The following is a 21587-nucleotide window of genomic DNA, read 5'->3' on the forward strand; positions in this document are numbered from 1 at the left end:
ACAGAAGAGTGGGGGGACAGAAGAGTGGGGGGACAGAAGAGTGGGGGAAAGGGGGAAGGGAGGAAGAGAAGGAGATGAGATGGAGATTAGAAAATAAGGAAAGGGAGGAGAGCAAAGGTGCAAATGAGAAAGAAAGAGAGGGCAAGGAGAGTGAGGTGGACAGGACAGTGTTGATTTACTGACCTTTGTACAGCCAAGATTGTCTTCCAAGAGCTCGTCCTCCTCTTCTGAGGAGCAACTGGGTTTCTTGCAGATGGAAGGCAGTGTGAGGTTACAGGGCCCATCATTCCATCGTCCCTCCTGGATGAGTAAAGAGGAAGGCGTCATATTTGAGTATTGAGTGTTTGTCAGAAACACGGATACATTAGCCAGTCCTAGGACAACCATCAAGTTGACTGTCACTATTTAACAGTGTGCTGATTAATAAAAACCTGTAAATGATTCACCCAGAGTTAAATCAACCTTTAACAACAAGATGATCTAACTGTGAATCCCTGTTTAAGTTTTATCTAAGGCAGCAGTTTCACGTAAGGGGTTTTATTCCGGTCGCACATACGCAAAACCAATATCCAAATTCTATTTTTTTGGTGCTTTTGTAAAGGTCAAATAACACTTAATCAATCCCTTTTCTCCTTGACATTCAATTGTTCCTGAATTGAACACAAATACATTACAGACTCAAGTTAATCTCCCTACTCCTCACTCATTACACCTCAGACTGACCACTCCCTCCCTAAACAAGCCCCTCCCAAGCTGATTACAACGCCTCATCCATCTCCAGAGATAGTCACTCTCTCTCCTGTGCCCCAATGCAGGTCACTCATTCCCTAACAATCCCAACTAGAGCCAATCACTCCTCCCTGACACAGTCCCTTCTCCCTGATCCAGTAACTTCCACAGCCATGTCCCTGCTCTTCCCCTCCCCCAAAGAGCTGGTGATTCCCCATTGTCTCTCTTCAGAGTTGGTCAGTCCAAGGCAAGCAGGTCAACTCCATTACATACCCCAGCCAATGTCCAGTGACGGTCGTTCAACTCTGTTCCTGATTCTGACCTCCCACCAACCCCAGAGTCACCTTCACCAATCGCCCAGAGGTCAGTCAGTCTGCCCTGTCCCTACACACTCCTTCCCTCCACAGTCAATCCCTACAGCTTGATCCCTTCCTCTTTTCAGATCACTCAGACTCTGTTGACAGCAGATTCCATTTCCTAGTTTTAAATCTCCCAGTGCCCTGACTGTATCCAGCATGTCTATTTATTGGTAGTCCATCACCAGCTCCTTCTTGCAGGGCATAACCTCCACTAGGACAAAGTGGAGTCACACGTTAAGTTGTTCCTGCTGAGGGGTTGGGAAGGGTTAGGTGTCACATCAGCTAAAGGTGCCATTTATCACTGTAACTGATGGTAAATGTGAGTCACCCATCCTGCTGGGGTACTGCTGCCCTCCATTATTGCCAGGACAACAGGAATTTATAAATATAGACACTCATATGATGACCTCTCATGTAACTCCAGTGATGTCATTATGATGCAAATAGCAGTTGTCTTTCCACCAAAGGTTTCGGCTCCCAGAGGTTCCCGACTGTACTACATCACCACCAGACCAGGGCTCCCACCAGACTGCTTCATACCCAGAGAGGGATTTTTTTAAAAATTCACTTGTGGAACGTGGGTGTTGCTGGCTGGGCCAGTATTTATTGCCTGTCCCTAGTTGCTTTTGAGAAGGTGGTGTTGACCTGCCTTCTTGAACCACTGCTGTCCATGTGCTGTAGGTTTATCCACAATGCCATAGGGAGGGCATTCCAGGACTTTGACCCAATGACAGTGAAGGAACGGTGATATACTTCCAAGTCAGGATGGTGTGTGTGGTGGTGGGTGGCTTGGAGTGTAATGTGCAGGTGGTGGTGTTCCCATGTATCTCTGCCCTTATCCTTCTAGATGGAAGTGGTCATGGGTTTGGATGGTGCTGTCTAAGGATCTTTGGTGAATTTCTGCAGTGCATCTTGTAGATGGTACATGCTGCTGTTAACGAATGTCGGTGGTGGAGGAAGTGAATGCTTGTGGCCGTAGTGCCAATCAAGCAGGCTACTTTATCCTGGATGGTGTCAAGTTTCTTGAGTGTTGTTGGAGTTGCACCCATCCAGGTAAAGGGGAAATATTCCATCACACTCCTGACTTGTGCCTTGTAGAAGGTGGACAGGCTTTGTGGAGTCAGGTGGTGAGTTATTTGCCACAGTATTCCTAGCCTCTGACTTGCTCTTGTAGCTATTGTGTTTGTGTGGCCAGTCCAGTTCAGTTTCTGCTCATTGGATCCCCCAGGATGTTGTTAGTGGGGGAGTTCGGTGATGGTAACATCTTTGAATGTCAAGGGTGATAGTTAGATTGTCTCTTATTGGCGATGGACATAGCCTGGCATTTGGTTTGAATGTTACTTGCCACTTGTCAGCCCAAGGCTGGATAATGTCTAGATCTCACTGCATTTGAAACATGGACTGTTTCAGTATCTGAGGAGTCATGAATGGTACTGAACATTGTGCAATCATCAGCAAACATCCCCACTTGTGATCTTAGGATGGAGGGAAGGCCATTGATGAAGCAGCTGATATCCCCCAGACTGCATTATACCCAGAAAGGGTATTCCTGGTACCCAGGCTGGGAGAATCACTGATACTGAATTAGTTCCAGTCATGATCATTTCCAGACAGCCCCTTCACTGTATATGACAGGCAGAGAAGTCCCTTATAATGCATCATATCAGAGACATTTACCATTCACACTCCATAAGGCAGGTTATTCCCAACAGAGCTAGCAAATCATAAGAGCCTCCAATTCAATGAATGAGAGCTAAAACATTTGGAAACATGATTGGTTCACTTCACTGTTCTCAAATTGCCTGCTGCTGAGGGATACACTAACAAGCTGCAGTGTGTAGCAGGGACAACACAATAAATATCTTCATAACTGAAATCTGAACCCCGTGCCCCCTTCCCCTCCCTATATCCATCAGAATGCACTGGGAAGCCAGGTGAAAGGTCAGCATTAGCAGCGGTTCCATTGACTGGAGAAGCATTTATAGTTCCATAATAAGGTCAATAATTCACTCAATGGCTCCAGCTGACACAGTGTAAATGATTATGAATGATCCACAGGTTCCAGCATAGTTTAGTCTGAGTTTATAGATGGTAACTGTGGGGGTTGGCCCATGTTGGGAGTTTCGGGGTGGGGGTGGGGGGGATTGTCGGAAGAAGATGGTTAACATTTGTTGGAAGCAAATCCCCAGTCAGCTATTGTGAGTCCTGAAGCAAAGATCAGGTGAATAGTCATGGAACAGAATGCACCAGGCTGTTTTGCATTGTACACAGATTTTAGGTCAAGCACAGAGGGTCCTGTTGTACTCCTACTCTGGTGTTGTTGAGAAATCCTCATGCATGATGCTGGCTGTTGAAGTCACTAATGTTTATTGGTGGGTATGTTGGAGGCTGTGTGACGATGTTGGATGATGGTGTTGTAGACTTTTGTGTTGGCCAGTTTACCTACTTTGACCAAGATAGAGTAAGAATCATCCGAGTTTAGGTGTCCTCCATCCTTGGCATAGGTGGTTCGATGGGTGGAATGGTCTGTGAGATGTGTTTCATGCAAGGCCACAATGTCCACACTCCTGCAAAAGCATTCTCTTGCAAACAGCTCATATTTTGCCTTGCATAGGCCTTCAGCATTGCATGAAGTAAAGTTGATTCCACACAATTGACCAACCGTCATTATTTTCTCCATTCCACTGCAGTAATTCACATGGATGTCTTTGCCAACAGCAACTCCCTGATGCCTTTTCCAAGTGAAGGTACTACAGTGAAAGAAGGTTTCCTCAGATGCTGCTGCCTTTAGTCATTGAAAAGCATTAAGCATAGGAGGCAGCCAATTGGCCCAATTCTACCTACTCTTTAAATTAACTATTCAGTTTGCCTTACTCCCCAACAAACTTTCACATGCCTTTCAACTACTTAGTCAATTCCGTTTTACAAGTTACCACTGAATCGGCTTCTGCCACCCTTTCAGAAAACATGCTTCTGGTGAATGTAATCCGCTGGGTAAGATAAGGTCTTATTTCCCATCTAATGCTTTTTTTTTGCAAATAAGTTGAAACCTCTCTCTGTTCCTTGCTGACCCTCCACCCCTTTCAATCTGCTCCATCAAAACTCTTCAACTCTGAAGATTGTGAAATTTTCCCAAGGGATCAGGAATACTGAACTCAGTTGCTTTCCCACAGTGCAATTCCTTGTTGGGATGTTATTAAACTGGAAAGAGTGCAAAAAGGATTTACAAGGATGTTACCAAGACTGGAGGGTTTTAGTTATAGAGAGAGGTTGGGTAGGCTGGGCATTTTTCTCTGGAGCATAGGAGACCTTATAGACGTTTATAAGGTCATGAGGACCATGAATAGGGTGAATAGCCAAGGTCTATTCCAAGGGCAGGGGAGTCCAAAACTAGAGGGCATAGGTTTAAAGGTGAGAGGGAGAAAATTTAAAATGGACCTTAGGGGCAACTTTTTCACACAGAGGGTGGTGTACACATGAAATGAGGTGCCAGAGGAAGTGGCAGAGGTGGGTACAATTACAACATTTGAAAGACATTTGGACAGGTATGTGAATAGGAAAGGTTTAGAGGGATATGAGCCAAATGAAGGCAAATGGGACTAGTTCAGTTTAGGAAACCTGGTCAGCATGGACAAATTGGGCCAAAGTGTGTTTCCGTGCTGTATGTCTCTATGACTGAATTTAATGCAAATCATGGATTACACAACATGCCTCAAGACCACAGAAAGTACACTAAATTCTAGATCACTTGAGGAAGAGGGAAATGTTACTGAACATAAAAATGGCCATTCTACATGCAGGAGGATTAAATTACATTTGTATTCTATGTCCCCAACCCTAACAACTCCTTGAAAGGCAAACATGTCTCTCACCGAGCCCCAGAGTGTGACGCAGTCCTCTTGACCACTTGCAAAGTTGTTAGGCTCAAAGGGATGCCAGAAAGTGAAGCGAACTGGAGTCCCATCCGACCACTCAAAGTTCATTTGGCGCTTGATGTCATTAAGACCAATCCACAATTCCTCGGCATCTGCAGTGGAAGGAGAGAGACAAAGGGAGTCAGGGAGCTGACAAATGGAGTGATCACCAGCTGCCCTGCAGTATTCACCAGACACAGAGCCCAGATACAGACCCTCACCCACGTAACCCTCGAGAGAGACACATCTAGACACATACTGTACTGAGAAATGCACCAACCCAGACACAGACCCCGTATACAGATCCTCATCCTCACCCTGATGTACATATGCCAGATACAGATGCTGTAGACACACACAGAAACACACACCCTAGACACAGGAGCTCAACTACACAGCCTGTGAGACACATGCACCCAAACACATCCTGTACCCAGACATATAGCCTCAGCCAGACAAAACCCCATGCCCCCAAAATATCGATTCTCAAATATACAGCCTCAGATACACAAACCCCACCCCCCAGACACACATAGACCCAGTTAGAAACATAAATATACAGATCCTCAGGCACACACACCTACGCATATACACACAAACATGCACAAAAGCAAACACATGATTTCTCCTTAATACTCGATCAGAGACCATTCCTGAGTTTTGCAATGTCAATAATACCTTCAGTTACATGCCCTGTGAAGTTTGAAGCTGTCGTTGTGGTAGGGAGGAGGCAACTGGTTAAAACAAAACTGCCCCATTTAAAGGCCCAAGTGGGAAACCCAGAGCAGGTCTTGGTAAGTCTGGGTGCTGCTCTTCACTGGCAAAGTCATGGCCACTATCTGCTGAGACAGTCAAGAAAAGGTGGCTCCTGTCCAAATTATTAACAAGTGTCCTTTCCATTCACTTCCAAATTATCCAGGCTTATGACGAACATATTCTTCACTCAGCTTGAGTTCAGGGTTTAGTGGTTGAAAGCACTGCAGTACACAGAGGATTGGCTGACTGGCAGAAGGCAGAGAGTGGGCATAGAGGTATTTTTCAGGATGGCAGCCGGTGGCTAGTGAATTCCACAAGGGTCAGTGTTGGGACCACAACTATTCACATTACACATTAATGAGCTGGATGAAGGAACTGAGGGCATTGTTGCTATGTTTGCAGATGACACAAAGATATGTGGAGGGGCACGTAGTGTTGAGGGAGGCTGCAGAAGGACTTGGACAGGCTAGGAGAGTAGGCAAAGAAGTGGCAAATGGAATACAATATGAGAAATTGTAAGGTTATGCACTTTGGTAGGAAGAATAGAGGCACAGACTATTTTCTAAATGGGGAAAATGCTTTGGAAATCTGAAGCACAAAAGGACTTGGGAGTCATAGTTCAGATTTCTTGAAAGAATAATATGCAAATTCAGTTGGCAGTTAGGAAGGCAAATACAATGTTAGCATTAATTTCAAGAGAGCTAGAATACACAAGCGGGGATGTACTGCTGAGGCTGTATAAGGCTCTGGTCAGACTGCATTTGGCTCCATATCTAAGAAAGGATGTGCTAGTTTTGGAGGGAGTCCAAAGGAGGTTTACCAGAATAATCTTGGGGATAAACTGCTTGTCACATGAGGAGCAGTTGAGGATTCTGTGTCTGTACTCAATGGAATTTAGAAAAATGAGGGGGAATCTGATTGAAACTTATAGAATACTGAGTGGCCTGGATACAGTGGATGTGGAGGAGATGTTTGCACTAATAGGAGAAACTTGAATCTAACGGCACAGCCTCAGAGTGAAGGGATGACCCTTTAGAACTGAGATGAAGAGGAATTTCTTCAGTCAGAGGGTGATCAATCTGTGGAACTCATTGCTGCAGAGGACTGTGGTGACCAAGTCAGAGTGTATTTAAAACAGAGATAGACAGGTTCTTGACTAGCAATATTAGAAACACATCAGCCATGACTGAATGGCAGAACAGACTCAATGGGCCAAATGGCCCAAATCTGCTCCCATCTCTTATAGGAGGTTGAGAATTTCCTGGAGTGGATGTTGCAAGAGTGGTCACTCAACACTCACAGGAAGTGTAGGAAGATAAATACTCATCAGTTGGTCATCCAGCATGATGTGGAGTTGATGTCAACACTGGAATCCTCTGGGAGTGTAGCATTCCCAAATTGATTTTTACAGAATCATAGAACGACCACAGCACAGAAAGATGCTATTCAGCCTGGAAAATTCTTGCCAAGTTGACCAGAGCAATGTAGATGAATGTCTCTGAAACCCTGCAATTTTTTGTCTCTTTAGGTGTTTATCCAATTCCCTTCTGAAAGCCACAATTGAATACGCTTTCATTACATGCTCAAGCAGCGGAGTCCAGACCCTAACCAAGAAATTTCACCAAAATGTCTTTTTTTCAGCAATCCTCAAGTTCTGCTCTTCCAAATGACTATTATCCTGCTGCCTGGCACCTGCCACCATTGAGAAGCTGCAGAACAAATGGAAGGGAAGGGAAACAGCCCGAAATCATGATCCATGTGGGAAACAATGTCATTGGAATACAAGGATTGAAATCCTTTCATCTGATTTTCAGGAGCTTGGGAGGAAATTAAAAAGCAAGATGTCGTTGGGCCAATTCTGGATTACTGCCTTTACCATGGTCTAGTGAGCACAGAAATAGTAAGACAAAACAGGCTAAATGTGAATGGATAGTTTGATGGTACTACGACTTTAAGAGGTGTATTTTATCCTTTTGTTTGAACAGAGGTTTTAAGACAGAGGTTACAAGCTGTCTATTTGATTCCAATAAAGTAAACAGCTTATGAGGCCTTTGGTTTATTTTTAAAAAGTTGGAACAATAGAAGCAGCCTGAATGAGTGTGGTCAAGCTCCCCAGATCCAGGATTTTTAGTTTTAGCTTTTCAGTAGCAGTTATTGCTGGGGTCTTGAAGCGCACACACAGACAGACACACACACAGTTTTCTCTTGATGTTTTTCCTCCTAGCCGGGAGAATTCCTGTGAGACAATCTATTTTACTGAACTTGCCTTTGCCAAGGGCGCTTATGGGCTGTTACTATATTGGAACAGTTGATTAGTAGTAGTTAATATATCTATTTTGTTAAGCATTGATAGATTTGCAGTTAAGCTAATTCTTTTATTTTTATTTTGTCTGTATTTTAACTGTAGTGTAAAAATAAAGCATGCTTTGCTTAATGTTGACCAGTTTAACCAACTGAATTGCATCTGGAATGCAACACCTTACACTTACCTTTACACTAAGGAAAGTCAGGGTCTAGATTATCCTCTGAATATATCTTGAGGAGGTTTGGTCTAGTCCATAAAAATAGATTCAGTGGGCATTGGTTCTGATCAAGGTAAGCAAGTTGATCCCCAACAGTGTTCAGACAAATGACTCTTCAGAAGGTTAGCTTGTGTTGTAGGGAGGGTATAAATGGATATGACAGGATAGATTGAACACAAGAATGAAAACAGAGGAGAGCAGAAACAAGGTCTGAAGAGGAGATGGAAAATCAAGGAGCACCAGGATAAAGAACTGGTCACTATTAAGAGGGATCAGAGAGGGGATCAAATGGGAAAGAGTTCAGAGGAGTTGGTTATATTAGATCAATTAGCTGCAGACACAAGTCAGCACACTGGACTTGAACCAACAATCTTTAACTCAGAGATGAGATGTTAACAACTAAGAGACAGGCTCAAACTTTTATGCCAAAGCACAGCACCAAGTAACAACTAGGGTCTACTGAGACAAGATCCTGCACACATGGAACGTAGTTTATTTAAGATGCTAAATGTTTAGTTCAATGCTTGAATGAAGTAGTTCTTTCATGAAAAGCAGTTGAAATGTCTGACACCCAATCTGTTTTTGAGATGAGGAGCCAATTCAAAATGACGTCCACTAAAAGTAGAAATTAAATACAGAAAATAATATGGTGAAGATTCACAGCTGTAGGCTGACTCCAAAGGGAACAAAGACTTGGTCCTGTTTCATCTGCAGAGAAGTTCATTAACACTGAGGAGAAACCCCAACCAGGAGATGATGGGGAACACAACGAGGTGTTTGAGGATTGAGGCTTAAAACTTGGATATATATAACTGAAATGGCCAGCTGGGCCACTTCAGAGGGCAGTTGAAATTTGTTGTGGGTCTGGAGTCACATGAGGCCAGACACATTAAGGGTGGCAGTTTCCTTCCCAAATGGACATTAGTGAACCAGATAGGATTTTATAATAATTTACAGTGGTGAAATGACTGCCACTAGCCAGCTATTAATTCCAGACATTTAAATGAATTCATATTTCACTGTCCATCACAGGAGGATTCAAACTCATGTACCAAGGGCATTAGCCTGGGGTTCTGGAATACTGGTACAGTGACATCACACCACTACACCACCACCTGCCCTTATGTTGCTGCTCCTTCACTGTCACTGGATTAACATCCTGGAACTCCCTCCCTAAAAGTACCTAGGGTGCCTAAGGACTGCAGTGGTTTAAGATTATGGTTCACCATGACCTTCTCCAGATAATTAGGGCTGGGTGGTGAATGCTGACCTGATCACATCCTTCAAACAAGTTAAGAAAAAGAGTCCATTAAAGAGGGCTCAGGTTTCAAATTCGAGCCAGCTTGTTTAGGGTTGGTACCAGGAAATATTTCTTCACACAAAGAGAACTGAAAATTTCGAATGCTCGCTCCGCGCCGCTCCACCACCACCGCCCCCAAACCTGAAAGCTGTTGAGTGTGGACGTCTTTATCTTGTTCATGACCTCGTGTCACAATCGTTCAATTGCATTTGAGATCAATGCCCATCTATCCAATCACCTCCCTCACCCAACATTCATCAACATATTTCCCTGCTTTAATGATTCCTTTTTCCTGATACAAGGCACTGAAACAAGGTGACACCATTCAGTCCATTGAACTTTTTCCTCCATTCGTTACATTACGACTGATCCACTTTTAGTCTGCTTGTATCTGCTCTGGTTCTGTAACCTCTAACACCTTTGATTTTGTGTGGCAATCATACAAAGTCATACAGCATGGAAACAGACCCTTCGGTCCAGTCCATGCCAAACATAATTCCAAACTAAACTAGTCCCATCTGCCTGCTCCTGGCTCATATCCCTCCAAACCTTTCCTATTCATTTATCCATCCAAATGTCTTTTAAACATTGTAATTGTACCCACATCCACCAATTCCTGAGGAAGTTCATTCCACACGCGAAACACCCGCAGTGTAAAAAATTTGCCTCTCGGGTCTTTTTTGAATCTCTCTCCTCTCACCTCAAAGATGTGCCCCCTCGTCTTGAAATCCCCCATCCTAGGGAAAAGACACCTACCATGGCACATTTTTAAGGTGAGAGGAGAGAGATTTAAAAAAGACATAAGAGGCACCTTTATGTCACAGTGTCATTGTCAGGGGAGCTGGGTTGGGGTGGGGAATGGAGTGAAGACACTGGTCCCTCCTGCCTAGCAAAGGTGGAGAGGACGGCCTTGTGCATCAGCTACATATGGACACCAGAAAAGTAATTACAGTACATTGCACTGTAGCACGCAGTTGGACACTGAACTAATGTCTGGCAGAACTCCCATGAGTGGTTCAGCTCTCGGACTCATTCAAAGAACGCAAATGATCCCAAAAACCTCATTACGGTTGAAGTTCAGTCGGCTCACTAATTAACGGAACATTACAGACTGTGAGCAGGAGTCAGGCTACGTGTGACCAATGTGCTGTACTGCCACTTACTCCTCATTCAGGTGTGAGTGAGATAGGCCAGTATCAGACACAGAATTTATAAGTAAAAGATCAAAGAGTCACACCACTGCTGAGAATGTACTAAACAAATCTAAAATGCTGTTAAATCTTTAATCAGTCAGAAGGTTTTAATTGATTAATATGTATTTGTAAATCCCCAAATTCCTTTGAAGTCACTGTCCCGAGATAACTAAAGGTTTTATCAATGTAAAGGAGAGGTCACATTTTAGGTCAGACACTGCATGTTAAGTGTGAGGTTTTGCTTAGAATCTGGCTGTGTTTAGGTTTGGAGTCAGACTAATTCTTTTTCTAAAGTAGGAATTTATAAAACGCCACATTGACTGACTGTCTATAAATTGTGTGCTTTTTGAACAAAATAGGATATATCTGCAAATACAAATTCACCTCATAGATTCACGTGTGCGTGAGCGAGAGAGAGAGAGAGTGTGTATGAGGAAGGAGTGAGTGAGTGAGTGAGAGTGTTTTCTTTATTTATTCACGGGATGAGGGCATCGCTGGCTAGGTAGCATTTATTGCCCATCCCTAATTTCCCAAAGGGTAGTTAAGAGTAAACCACATTGCAGTGGGTCTGGAGTAACATGTAGGCCAGACCAGGTAAGGATGGCAGTTTCCAGGACATTAGTGAGCCAGATGGGGTTTTCCAACAATTGGCAATGGATTCATGGTCATCACTGGATTCTTAATTCCAGATATTTATTGAATTCAAATTTCACAATCTGCCATGGTGGGATTCGAACCCTGGTACCCAGAATGTTATCTGGGTCGCTGAATTAACAGCCCAGCGATAATACCACTCGGCCATCACCTCCTCACTGCACGAGTGGGAGTGAGAGAGAGTGAGTCAGTGTATTTTCGTGCATATGTGCATGTGAGTGTGCGCGTGCAAGGGTGCCCGCATGCGCGGGTGACAGCTGTGCACGGGAGCGCGTGCGTGCGTGTTTGTGTGAGTGAATGAGTGCGTGTGTATTTGTGTGAGTGCGTGAATGCGTGTTTGTGAGTGAGTGAGTGCGTGCATGTTTGAGAGAGTGAGTGAGTACGTGCACGTGTTTTTGCGAGGGAGCGCGTGCATGTGTGTTTGTGGGAGTGAGTGCTTATGTGTATGTATGCATGTGTATAAGAACGTGAATGAGAGTGTATAGTGTGGTGGGATCAACTATAGTGCAACATGAACCCAAGATGCCAGCTAAAGCCGTCCTCATGGGTACTGAACCTGGCTATCAGTCTATGCTCGGCGACTCTATGATGTTGCGTACCTTGAAGATCTGAGGCCGAATGTCCCTGACCGCTGAAGTGCTCCCCACCCCCGACCAAGAGGAAACGCCCCCTTCTGGGGATTGTTACACAGTCCATTCATCCGTTGTTGTAGCTGCGTCTGAGATAGACAGCATTGGCTGAGTCACATGAATATCTGCCTCTATTTCTCGCCTTCAAACAATCATCATACCTTAAACAGACCATTGTTCGCAGCAAACTACTCAGCCTTCAGGAACACATCGACCACAACACTGTAAACCTTGTCATTGCAACCTCTGCAAGAAATGTCAGATTTTCCACATGGACACTACCATCACATGTGGGAACACCACCCACCACGTGAACAGCAGATATTTATGTGAGAGAACAAGGTGTGGAGCTGGATGAACACAGCAGGCCAAGCAGCATCAGAGGAGCAGGAAGGCTGTCGTTTTGGACCTAGCTGACATTTTTCAGAAAATATTTCCGTGACTTAGCCAATGTTGTCTATCTCATATGTTGCAGGCAAGGATGCTCCGAGGCATGTTATATTGGCGAAACCATGTAGAAGTTATTACAACTGATGAATGGACACTGTGCAGCAGTTGCCAGAGAGGAATGTTCCCTCCCAGTGGGGGAACACTACACAACAATGCAGAGTTAACAAGCAGAGGCTGATAGCCAAGTTTTTTAGCCATGACGACGGACTATCCGGGATCTTGGGTTCATGTTGCATTAGACTGTACAGTTTCTCGCTCGCCTTACTCTCTCACTCACTCTCTCTCACATGAATCTGTGGGATGAATTTGTATTTGCAGATACATTCTATATTGTTCAATAACAATTTATAGACAGTCAGTCAGTCAATGTGGCGTTTTATAAATTCCTACTTAGAAAAAGAATTAGTCTGACTCCAAACCTAAACACTAACAGATTCTAAACAAGGCCTTACACTTAACATGCATTGTCTGACCTAAAATGTCACCTCTTCTTTACACTGATAAAACCTTTAGTTTTCTCAGGACAGTGACTTCAAAGGAATTTGGGGATTTACATACATAAATTAATCAATTAAAACCTTCTAACTGATTAAAGATTTAACAGCATTTTAGATTTGTTTAGTACATTCTCAGCAATGGTGTGACTCTTTGATCTTTTACTTATAAATTCTGTGTCAGATACTACCCGTCTCACTAACACCTGAATGAGGAGGAAGACTCCAAAAGCTTGTGTTTTCAAATAACTGTTGGACTATAACCTGGTGTCGTGTGATTTCTGACCTTGCCCACCCCGGTCCAACACCAGCACCTCCACAACATGTACTGCAATTTGGCAGCAGAGGAGCTCAGTAGCACAGCCACTGGCAGATCTCCCCTTGATGCTGCAGTCAGAAGCTGACCACTGTTGTGAGCAGTGAGGTCAAAGTTTGCCCCAGCTGGTTTCTGATTTGTAGGCCGGCCATTGGTAACCTCTCCTCGTGATCCACATGGAGAAATAAAATCTGCAAAGTCAACAATAATTGACGGCTGATGGATCTGAGATTGACAGATTGATTGCTCCTGGGGTCTTCTGAATCCTAATATTGAGGGGGAGGAAGTTGAAGTTTTTTTAAAATGTGTTTTATTTAATTCCTGTGCCCTTGATTTCTAACGATACATACATATTGCTGCCTGTTGTCAGAGGGTGTGTGAGTACACAATGACAGTCACAGAGATAGTGGGGATGGTTTATCACCTTTTATGCCTCTCTCTCTCTCACACTTATTTAGCTTCTCCCCAAAGTTATTCACACCAGTTACACCTGGCGGTAACCTTACGTAAATGGGTATCTCCTGAATTCCTTAGTGGAATTATTGAGTTATTAATAACTAGCGAATACTTCTGGATGCTAACATTGGACTTCCCACAAGTGGAAACATCCTTTGTACATTGACCCTATTGAATTCATTCATAATCTTAAAAGACCTTCATTAGGACTCCTCTCAGTTTTCAACCTTTGTAGATAGAAGTGTCACAGTCTGTTTGCACTGCTCCCAGTGTCAGTGACTACACACAGTTGTGCAGCCTTACCCTGTTTGACCTGGGTCAGGACAAATTCCAGCTCTGCCAGGTGATGGATGCTGATCAGGTTTCCCTCCGACCTCACACAGCTTTTCTGTGCTTCCTGCCAGCTCCTCCTCTCGACGTTCAGCCGATAGCAGTTGCACTGAAATGGCAGCCAGCCTGCATCACACTTAGTCTTCCGGTTGATCCAGATATCTAACAAGGGAAGTAAGAAATTATTATCCTCAACCAAAATATCTCCTACGTTTGAACTCCTGAACATTAATCACACTTGTTACACAAAATGATGTCACAGATCTCTCATATATTACAGCCGACCTTTATCTGCACTTTCTTTGTAGTTGTGACACCATATTCCACATTCCATCACCCTGACGTAAGGTATGACTTGTCTGGATAGCCCGCAAAACAATACTTTTCACTGTATCTCAGTACATGTGACAATAATAAATCATATCAAATTAAGAAATCCTTCATTCACTGTGGAATTGAAAATTTTGGATGCTTTGCATTCATCTTAAATAAGACAAAGAACTGTGGATGCTGGAAATTTGAAACGCAAAGAGAAATTGCTGGAGAAGTGCAGCAGGTCGTGCAGCATCTGTGGAGAAAGAAATAAAATTGTTTGAATTTTTATTCATTCGGGGAAAGAGGGCATCGCCAGCCAGGCAGATTTATTGCCCATCCCTAATTGCTCAGAGGGCAGTTCAGAGTCAACCACTTTGCTGTGGGTCAGGAGTCACATGTAAGCCAGACCAGGTAAGGATGGCAGTTTCCTTCCCTAAAGGACATTAGTGAACCAGATGGGTTTTTCCGACAGTCAAAAATGGATTCATTACCATCAGATTCTTAATTCCAGATATTTTATCGAATTCAAATTCCAACATCTGCCATGCTGCGATTCGACCCTGGGTCCCCAAAACGTTATCTGTGTCGCTGGATTAACAGTCCAACGATAATACCACTAGACCATTGCCTCCCTATAATGTGTCAAGTCTAGTGACCCTTCTTCAGAACTGAGTTCTTCCAGCAATTTGTGTTTAGCTTGCGTTCTTTCAATACCTCTCATCACCTCAAGATAGCCCGGAGGTTTAAAGCCAACAAAAGCACTTTTGAAGTGTAGTTTCTGTTAGAATGATGCTACGTAAATAATTTGCACATGGAATAGCAATGAACTGACTGACAGTTTTAGCAATGTTGGTTGAAGGACAAATATTGATGGGGAAACAGAGGATAATATTGCAGTTTTTCTTCATCAGGTACCAAGGAATCCTCTATACCATTGAAAGGGAAGATGATTTCAAATCTCATCTGAAAGACAGTGCCTCAACAATTTATCGCTCCCTCAGTACTGCACTGTACATGGCATCTTACAGTTTGTGCTCAAGTCTCCAGAGTGAGGCTTGAATCCATAACATTGTACTAAGGACTGAGTCATAGTGGATACTATTAGCAGGTAAGTAGTTTTCGGGTTGGCTCTATCTACATGCTAAAGGAAGTTATTAATGTTCAGGATGCTGTAACTAACAATAATTAATTCTGTCAAGGACTGCATGAGAGAACTCTCTTTGATCTCATGTCACAGGAGACTGCTCTTCATTTTTGATGAGGCTATCCATAATACATTCTATTTCCCCCTCCCACGGTTGAACAAATTGCCAGTTTCCAGAGTACACTGGTGTTTGTATCTCTCTGGTATCATACGCAAGCAGCTATCTTCATGCGATGCTGTAGGACCCAGAGTGCACGACCCAACTGTGGGAATCAGCAACAAAGCCAGCCGTAGAGACCACCAACTCATCAGAGAGCCCCTTATGATAGTAAACACCAACCAGAGATCATCCACCACTGCACAGACAGAGTGCAGAACAGCATGCAAATTTAACCAGAAAACAGAAGTAAACAGCGAGGATGAAATCTAGTACTTCCTCTGGAAGCCAGCCTTCCCAAGTACTGCCAGATCCAACATTTTCAGCATGTTTCTACAGCTTATCGTGTTCCATTATCTTCCCTATTTCACCTTTAACATACCATGGGTAAGTTCTGTTTCAATAGTTTCTGGAAGCTAATGACATCAAAAGGATATGGAGATGGGAAAGTGGTGCTGGTATAGATAGCCAAAATCTAATTGAATGGTGAAGCTGACTCAACAGCTAAATAGCTTAGTCCTTTCCTCTGTTCTGAATGTTCTCTGATCACCAAGACATTCAAGTAAAACTCTACAATATTCAATCATTTCATAGAATCTCTACATTGTGGAAGCATGTCATTTGGCCCATCGAGTCCACACCGAGCCTCCGAAGAGTGTCCCACCCAAACCCACGCCCCTACCCTACATTTCTCATGGCTAACCCATCTAGCCTGCACATTCCTGGACACTATGGGCAATTTAGCATGGCCAATTCACCTAACCTGCACATCTTTGGACTGTGGGAGGAAACCGGAACAAGAGGAAACCCACGCAGACACGAGAAGAATGTGCAAACTCCACTCAGAATTGCCGGAGGGTGGAATCGAACCCAGGTCCCTGGCTCTGTGAGGCGGCAGTGCTAACCTCTGAGCTCTACGTTTCCACTGTAGTACTGATATGGAAACCCAAAGGAGACACATCTTTAACCATGAAAAGCAATCTAACAGGCTCATGGAATGCTGGCCACAGAACTGGAATATAAAAGGGATACAACCTGCATGTTCTCTTCATGGACTCCGTTTACACGGCTTGTTGCTGCGGAAAGGCTGCCAACATCAAAGATCCATCACACCGCAGTAATGATCTCCTACAACCTCTTTCGTCAGGCAGAAGATACAGAAGCCTGAACACGCACCAGCAGGTTCAGGAACAGCTTCTTCCCATCCATTATTAGACTGATGAATGGACTCTCCAGCCTCAAACAATGCTCATCTTGCTAACATTGATCTCGCCTAGTGCAATGTAACCTGTATGCCTCTAAGATTTTTACAACGTCTGTTCAGTACATCCTTGCTTACTATGATCTGCCTGTACTGCTCATAAACAAAAGCTTTTCACTGTACTCCAGTACATGTGACAATAAATCAATCAACCAACCACGCCTCTTCCCCATCCTGACTTGGAATTATATCACTATTCATTTACTGTTGCTGGGTCAAAATTCTTTACAGTCGCTGGGCATGCAGACAAAACCTCAGTTTAATGTTTCATCTGAAAGTCTGCTCCTTTGAGAGTGCGGCACTCCCTCGATGCAGCAGTGCCAAGCCTGACTGATTTCTGTATTCAAGCCTCAGAGAAGAACATGAACCTTCAACCTTCTGACTCAAAAGGTGAGCATGTTACCAACAGACCCACAGCGACATGTGTAAGACACAAGTCTTTCCTTTCTGATTGTGTCCCACTGTCAAAGTGATTTGTACTGTGCCCAGAAGAGTGTACACAATATTTTAGTATACATCTTGTAGTAGTAAATTATTACTTGATTCACAGCGATCTCTAAAAGCAAGTTTAGAAAATAGTGAACATAACATGATATAATTTTGCATTAATTTTGAAAATGATTTATTTCAGTCAGAAGTCGGGCCCCATAAATCTAAAGGAAAGAAACTGTGGAGGTACAAGAGGCAAACTGGTTACAGTGCATTGGGAAATTACATTAGAAGATATGACGATAGACAGGAAATGGTTAAAATTTAAAGAGCTAACACTACTTACAATAAAAAATACATTCCTTTAAGGTACAAAGCCCAGCAAAAATATGTCTCCCAACAACGATTGGCGAAAGAAATCAAGGATTGTATTAAAAGTAGCGCATTAAATTACCAAAAATAGGGTTACTCTGATGATTCGGAGCATTTAGAATTCTGAAAAGGAAAATCAAAGGAAAGATTAAATAAAAGTGAACGTGTGTGTAAGCAAGAGACATAAAAATAACTGTAAAGCTTCCAGAGGAAAATGTGAGAAATACAGATGGGTCCATTACAAGCAGAGTCAGGAGAATTTATTATGGAAAATAAGGAAATGGCAGACAGACTAGATAAACACTGTGACTGTCTACATAGAAGGAAATATTAAAAAACCTCCCAGAAATAACGGAGAATCTAGAGACGTGTGTAGAAGAGGAACTTCAATATATCAATGTTAGTTTAAAGAAAAGAACTGGAGAAATTAATGGGAGTTAAAGTAGGGGATAAATTGTTTGGACCTAATTATCTACATCCCTAGGTATTAAAAGGGATAGAAGATATATTTGTGGTTATCCTACAAAATTCTATAGATCCTTGAAAAGCTCTTGCAGATTGGAAGGTGACAAATGTAACACCGGTATTTAAGTAATGGGGGGCGGAGAGAAACCAGGGAATTACAGGCCTGTGAACCAAACATCAACTGTAGAGAAAATGTTACGATCTATTTATAATAAAGGATTTGATAAAAGGACACTTAGAAAATCATGGTCAGATTAGGCAGAGGCAACATGGATTTATGAAAGGAAAGCCATGTTCAACAAACCTGTTGGAGTCTTTTGAGGATGTAACCAGCAGAATAGATGAGGGGGCACAAATGGATCTTTAGCAAGCTTTTCATCAGGTTCCACATAAGAAGCTAGTCAACAAAATTTGACTACATGGGATGGGGCAGGGGGAATAGACTGGCATGCAATAGTAACTGTGTAATGGACAGAAAACAGGAAGTAGGAATGAATAGGTCAGTATCAGGTTGGCAGGCTGTGATTAGTGGGATACTGCAAGGATTAGTGCTTGATCCCAGCCAGACAAAACCTATATCGTTTACTTGAATATGGGGATTAAATGTAATATTTCTGTATTCGCAGATGACACAGAACTGGGTGGGAGTGGGAGTTGTGAGGAGATTTGCAAGGGGATTTGGAGAAACTAAGTAAATGGGCAGAAATTTGGCAATGTGAGGTTATCCACATTTCATAGGAAAACAGAAATACAGAGGGCTAATCTTACTTTTTTCGTGAAGTCCAAGTGGCATTTTTTTTTTTGGAGGGGGTCTCACACCTCAAGGCCTGCTGAGTTTTCTCACCCTATCTTACCAAACTCAACATCAATTATGTCCCATCATGCTTTGGCATCTCTGATATCAAATTTCCACCCCATTTTATCACAGGTCCTTCCAACCTGTCACTCAGCAGATATCCAGCAAAACACTGGCACATCTTGTACCCATGCCATCTTTGGGAATACCCGACAAGTGTTAGTAATCTGGCATTACCCCCCATTAGCAATGTAAAGGCACAGCAGCCACTAAGCAGTACTGCCCCTGGAACGGCTGTCACTCCCTTGTACAAACAATCCCATTATCTCACAAGAGTCATTGTTTAATTATTAAGCCATGTACTAAAGTAAAGAGGTAAACCTCTCCCTAGCAATATCATGTCTGAATATTGTCTAAGTCAGCGCTATCCTATCTCTAATGTCCCCTGCCTGAATTTGGTCATTGTCCAGTTGGGGAACATTACATACAGGCAAGTAATAGGACAAATCGGAAAACAAACAGGCTGCAAAAGGAAACAAAAAAATGGAGTCAACTGAAATGAACATCATTTCCACAATGCCAACCAGATTTAAGCATATATGACCAAAAAACATAAGAGTCAATGACTGTCTGCTGCACTCAGCTCTCTTCTACTGGAAGTAAATGTCAATATGGTCCTTTCTGGCTTGTAGTGCCCATCACAGCTGAGCTCTCTCATGCACAATGTCATCTTCCCGCACCCCAATGTCCTTGCTCTCCTCCACGGAGGACTGCTCTCATTCGCTCAGTTCCTGAGCACCTGTCACATTACCCTGTTGCTTGCTCCAATTGTGTACAGTACAGCATGTCAGGATGATGTGGGACATTCTGTCTGGACTATACCGAAGGGAATCCTAAACCAGGCCAAACAGCAAAACTATTACATCAGCAGCCCAGCCGTCTGCTCCACCACAGCCCATAGGCAGCATTGCATCCACACTCCACATCAGCCAAGGGTTTCCGCAGTGGCGTCATGATTATTTAGTTATTAGAATTTTAATTTTGGAAATGGGAGTTGTATTCTTAATAAATTAACAAATAGATCTTTTTTAATAGATTTCAAGTTCTAAAATTTAATATGTACAAGTATGTTGTCATGATTATGCTATTTTGATTCAGCAAGTTTCAGAAAAATTGTTTTAATGGCTAATGTTTTAATTTTAAAAATCCTTGGAAAGGACAGTTTTGAAATGGTTCCAGGCCCAGGCAGAATTATGGGTTTCAGACAGGGTCTCCACTTCAGAAAGAATAAAAAACACTCCACATTGTAACTGCTTCACTGCAGTCCCATTCAGAAGGTAACAGGGTTTTGTTAACAGGTCATTGTGTGACTGTAAATTAGGCAGTGACCAGACAAAAGCTAGCAATCACAGGTGGGAACAGACCCTTCATCAGAAAAGGGGGAGGGGAAGGGGGTTCCGAAATAAATAGGGAGAGAGTGGGAGGCGGATAGAAGAGGGATAGAGGAGAGGATAGGTGGAGAGGAAACAAACAGGTCGAAGAGGCGGGGATGGGGCCAGGAAAGGTGAGTGTAGGTAGGGAGTTAGGAAGGGGATAGGTCAGTCCAGGGAGGACGGACAGGTCAAGGGGGCGGGATGAGGTTGGTCGGTAGGAGATGATAGGTGGGAGGAAGAACAGGTTAGGGAGGCAGGGACGAGCTGGACTGGTTTTGGGATGCAGTAGGGGGAGGGGAGATTTTGAAACTTGTGAAATCCACATTGATACCATTGGGCTGCAGGGTTCCCAAGCGGAATATGAGTTGCTGTTCCTGCAACCTTCGGGTGGCATCTTTGTGGCACTGCAAGAGGCCCAGGATGGACATGTCGTCTGAGGAATGGGAGGGGGAGTTGAAATGGTTTGCGACTGGGAGGTGCAGTTGTTTATTGCGAACTGAGCGTAGGTGCTCTGCAAAGCGGTCCCCGAGCCTCCGCTTGGTTTCCCCGATGTAGAGGAAGCCACACCGGGTACAGCGGATGCAGTATACCACATTGGCAGATGTGCAGGTGAACATCTGCTTGATGTGGAAAGTCTTCTTGGGGCCTGGGATGGGGGTGAGGGAGGAGGTATGGGGGCAGGTGTAGCACTTCCTGCGGTTGCAGGGAAAAGTGCCGGGTGTGGTGGAGCTGGAGGGGAGTGTGGAGCGGACAAGGGAGTCACGGAGAGAGTTGTCCCTCCAGAAAGCAGATAAGGGTGGGGAGGGAAAGATGTCTTTGGTGGTGGGGTCAGATTGCAGATGGCGGAAGTGTCGGAGGATGATGCGTTGGATCCGGCGGTTGGTGGGGTGGTACGTGAGGACGAGGGGGATTCTTTTTTCGTTCTTATTGCGTGGACGGGGTGTGAGGGATGAGGTGCGGGAGATATGGGAGACACGGTTGAGGGCGTTCTCGACCACCGGGGGGGGAAGTTATGGTCCTTGAAAAACGAGGACAACTGAGATGTACGGGAGTGGAATGCCTCATCCTGGGAGCAGATGCAGCGGAGGCGAAGGAATTGGGAATAGGGGATAG

General features: G+C 43.8%; 1 protein-coding gene across 1 annotated transcript in view; it reads right to left on the bottom strand.

Annotated features, from left to right (window-relative positions):
• Window positions 1-21587, bottom strand: part of mrc2 (mannose receptor, C type 2) — a 225423-nt gene that overhangs the window by 110948 nt on the left and 92888 nt on the right. Inside the window, exons 7-9 of the mRNA XM_048614718.1 lie at window positions 14076-14264; window positions 4961-5115; window positions 184-300 (exon numbers count right to left, since the gene is read on the bottom strand). Of these exons, the coding sequence (XP_048470675.1) occupies window positions 184-300; window positions 4961-5115; window positions 14076-14264 (461 nt within the window). The remainder of the gene's footprint in view (window positions 1-183; window positions 301-4960; window positions 5116-14075; window positions 14265-21587) is intronic.

The sequence above is a fragment of the Rhincodon typus genome, chromosome 30, assembly GCF_021869965.1.
Source record: "Rhincodon typus isolate 14 chromosome 30, sRhiTyp1.1, whole genome shotgun sequence".
In the NCBI taxonomy this organism is placed as follows: domain Eukaryota; kingdom Metazoa; phylum Chordata; class Chondrichthyes; order Orectolobiformes; family Rhincodontidae; genus Rhincodon; species Rhincodon typus.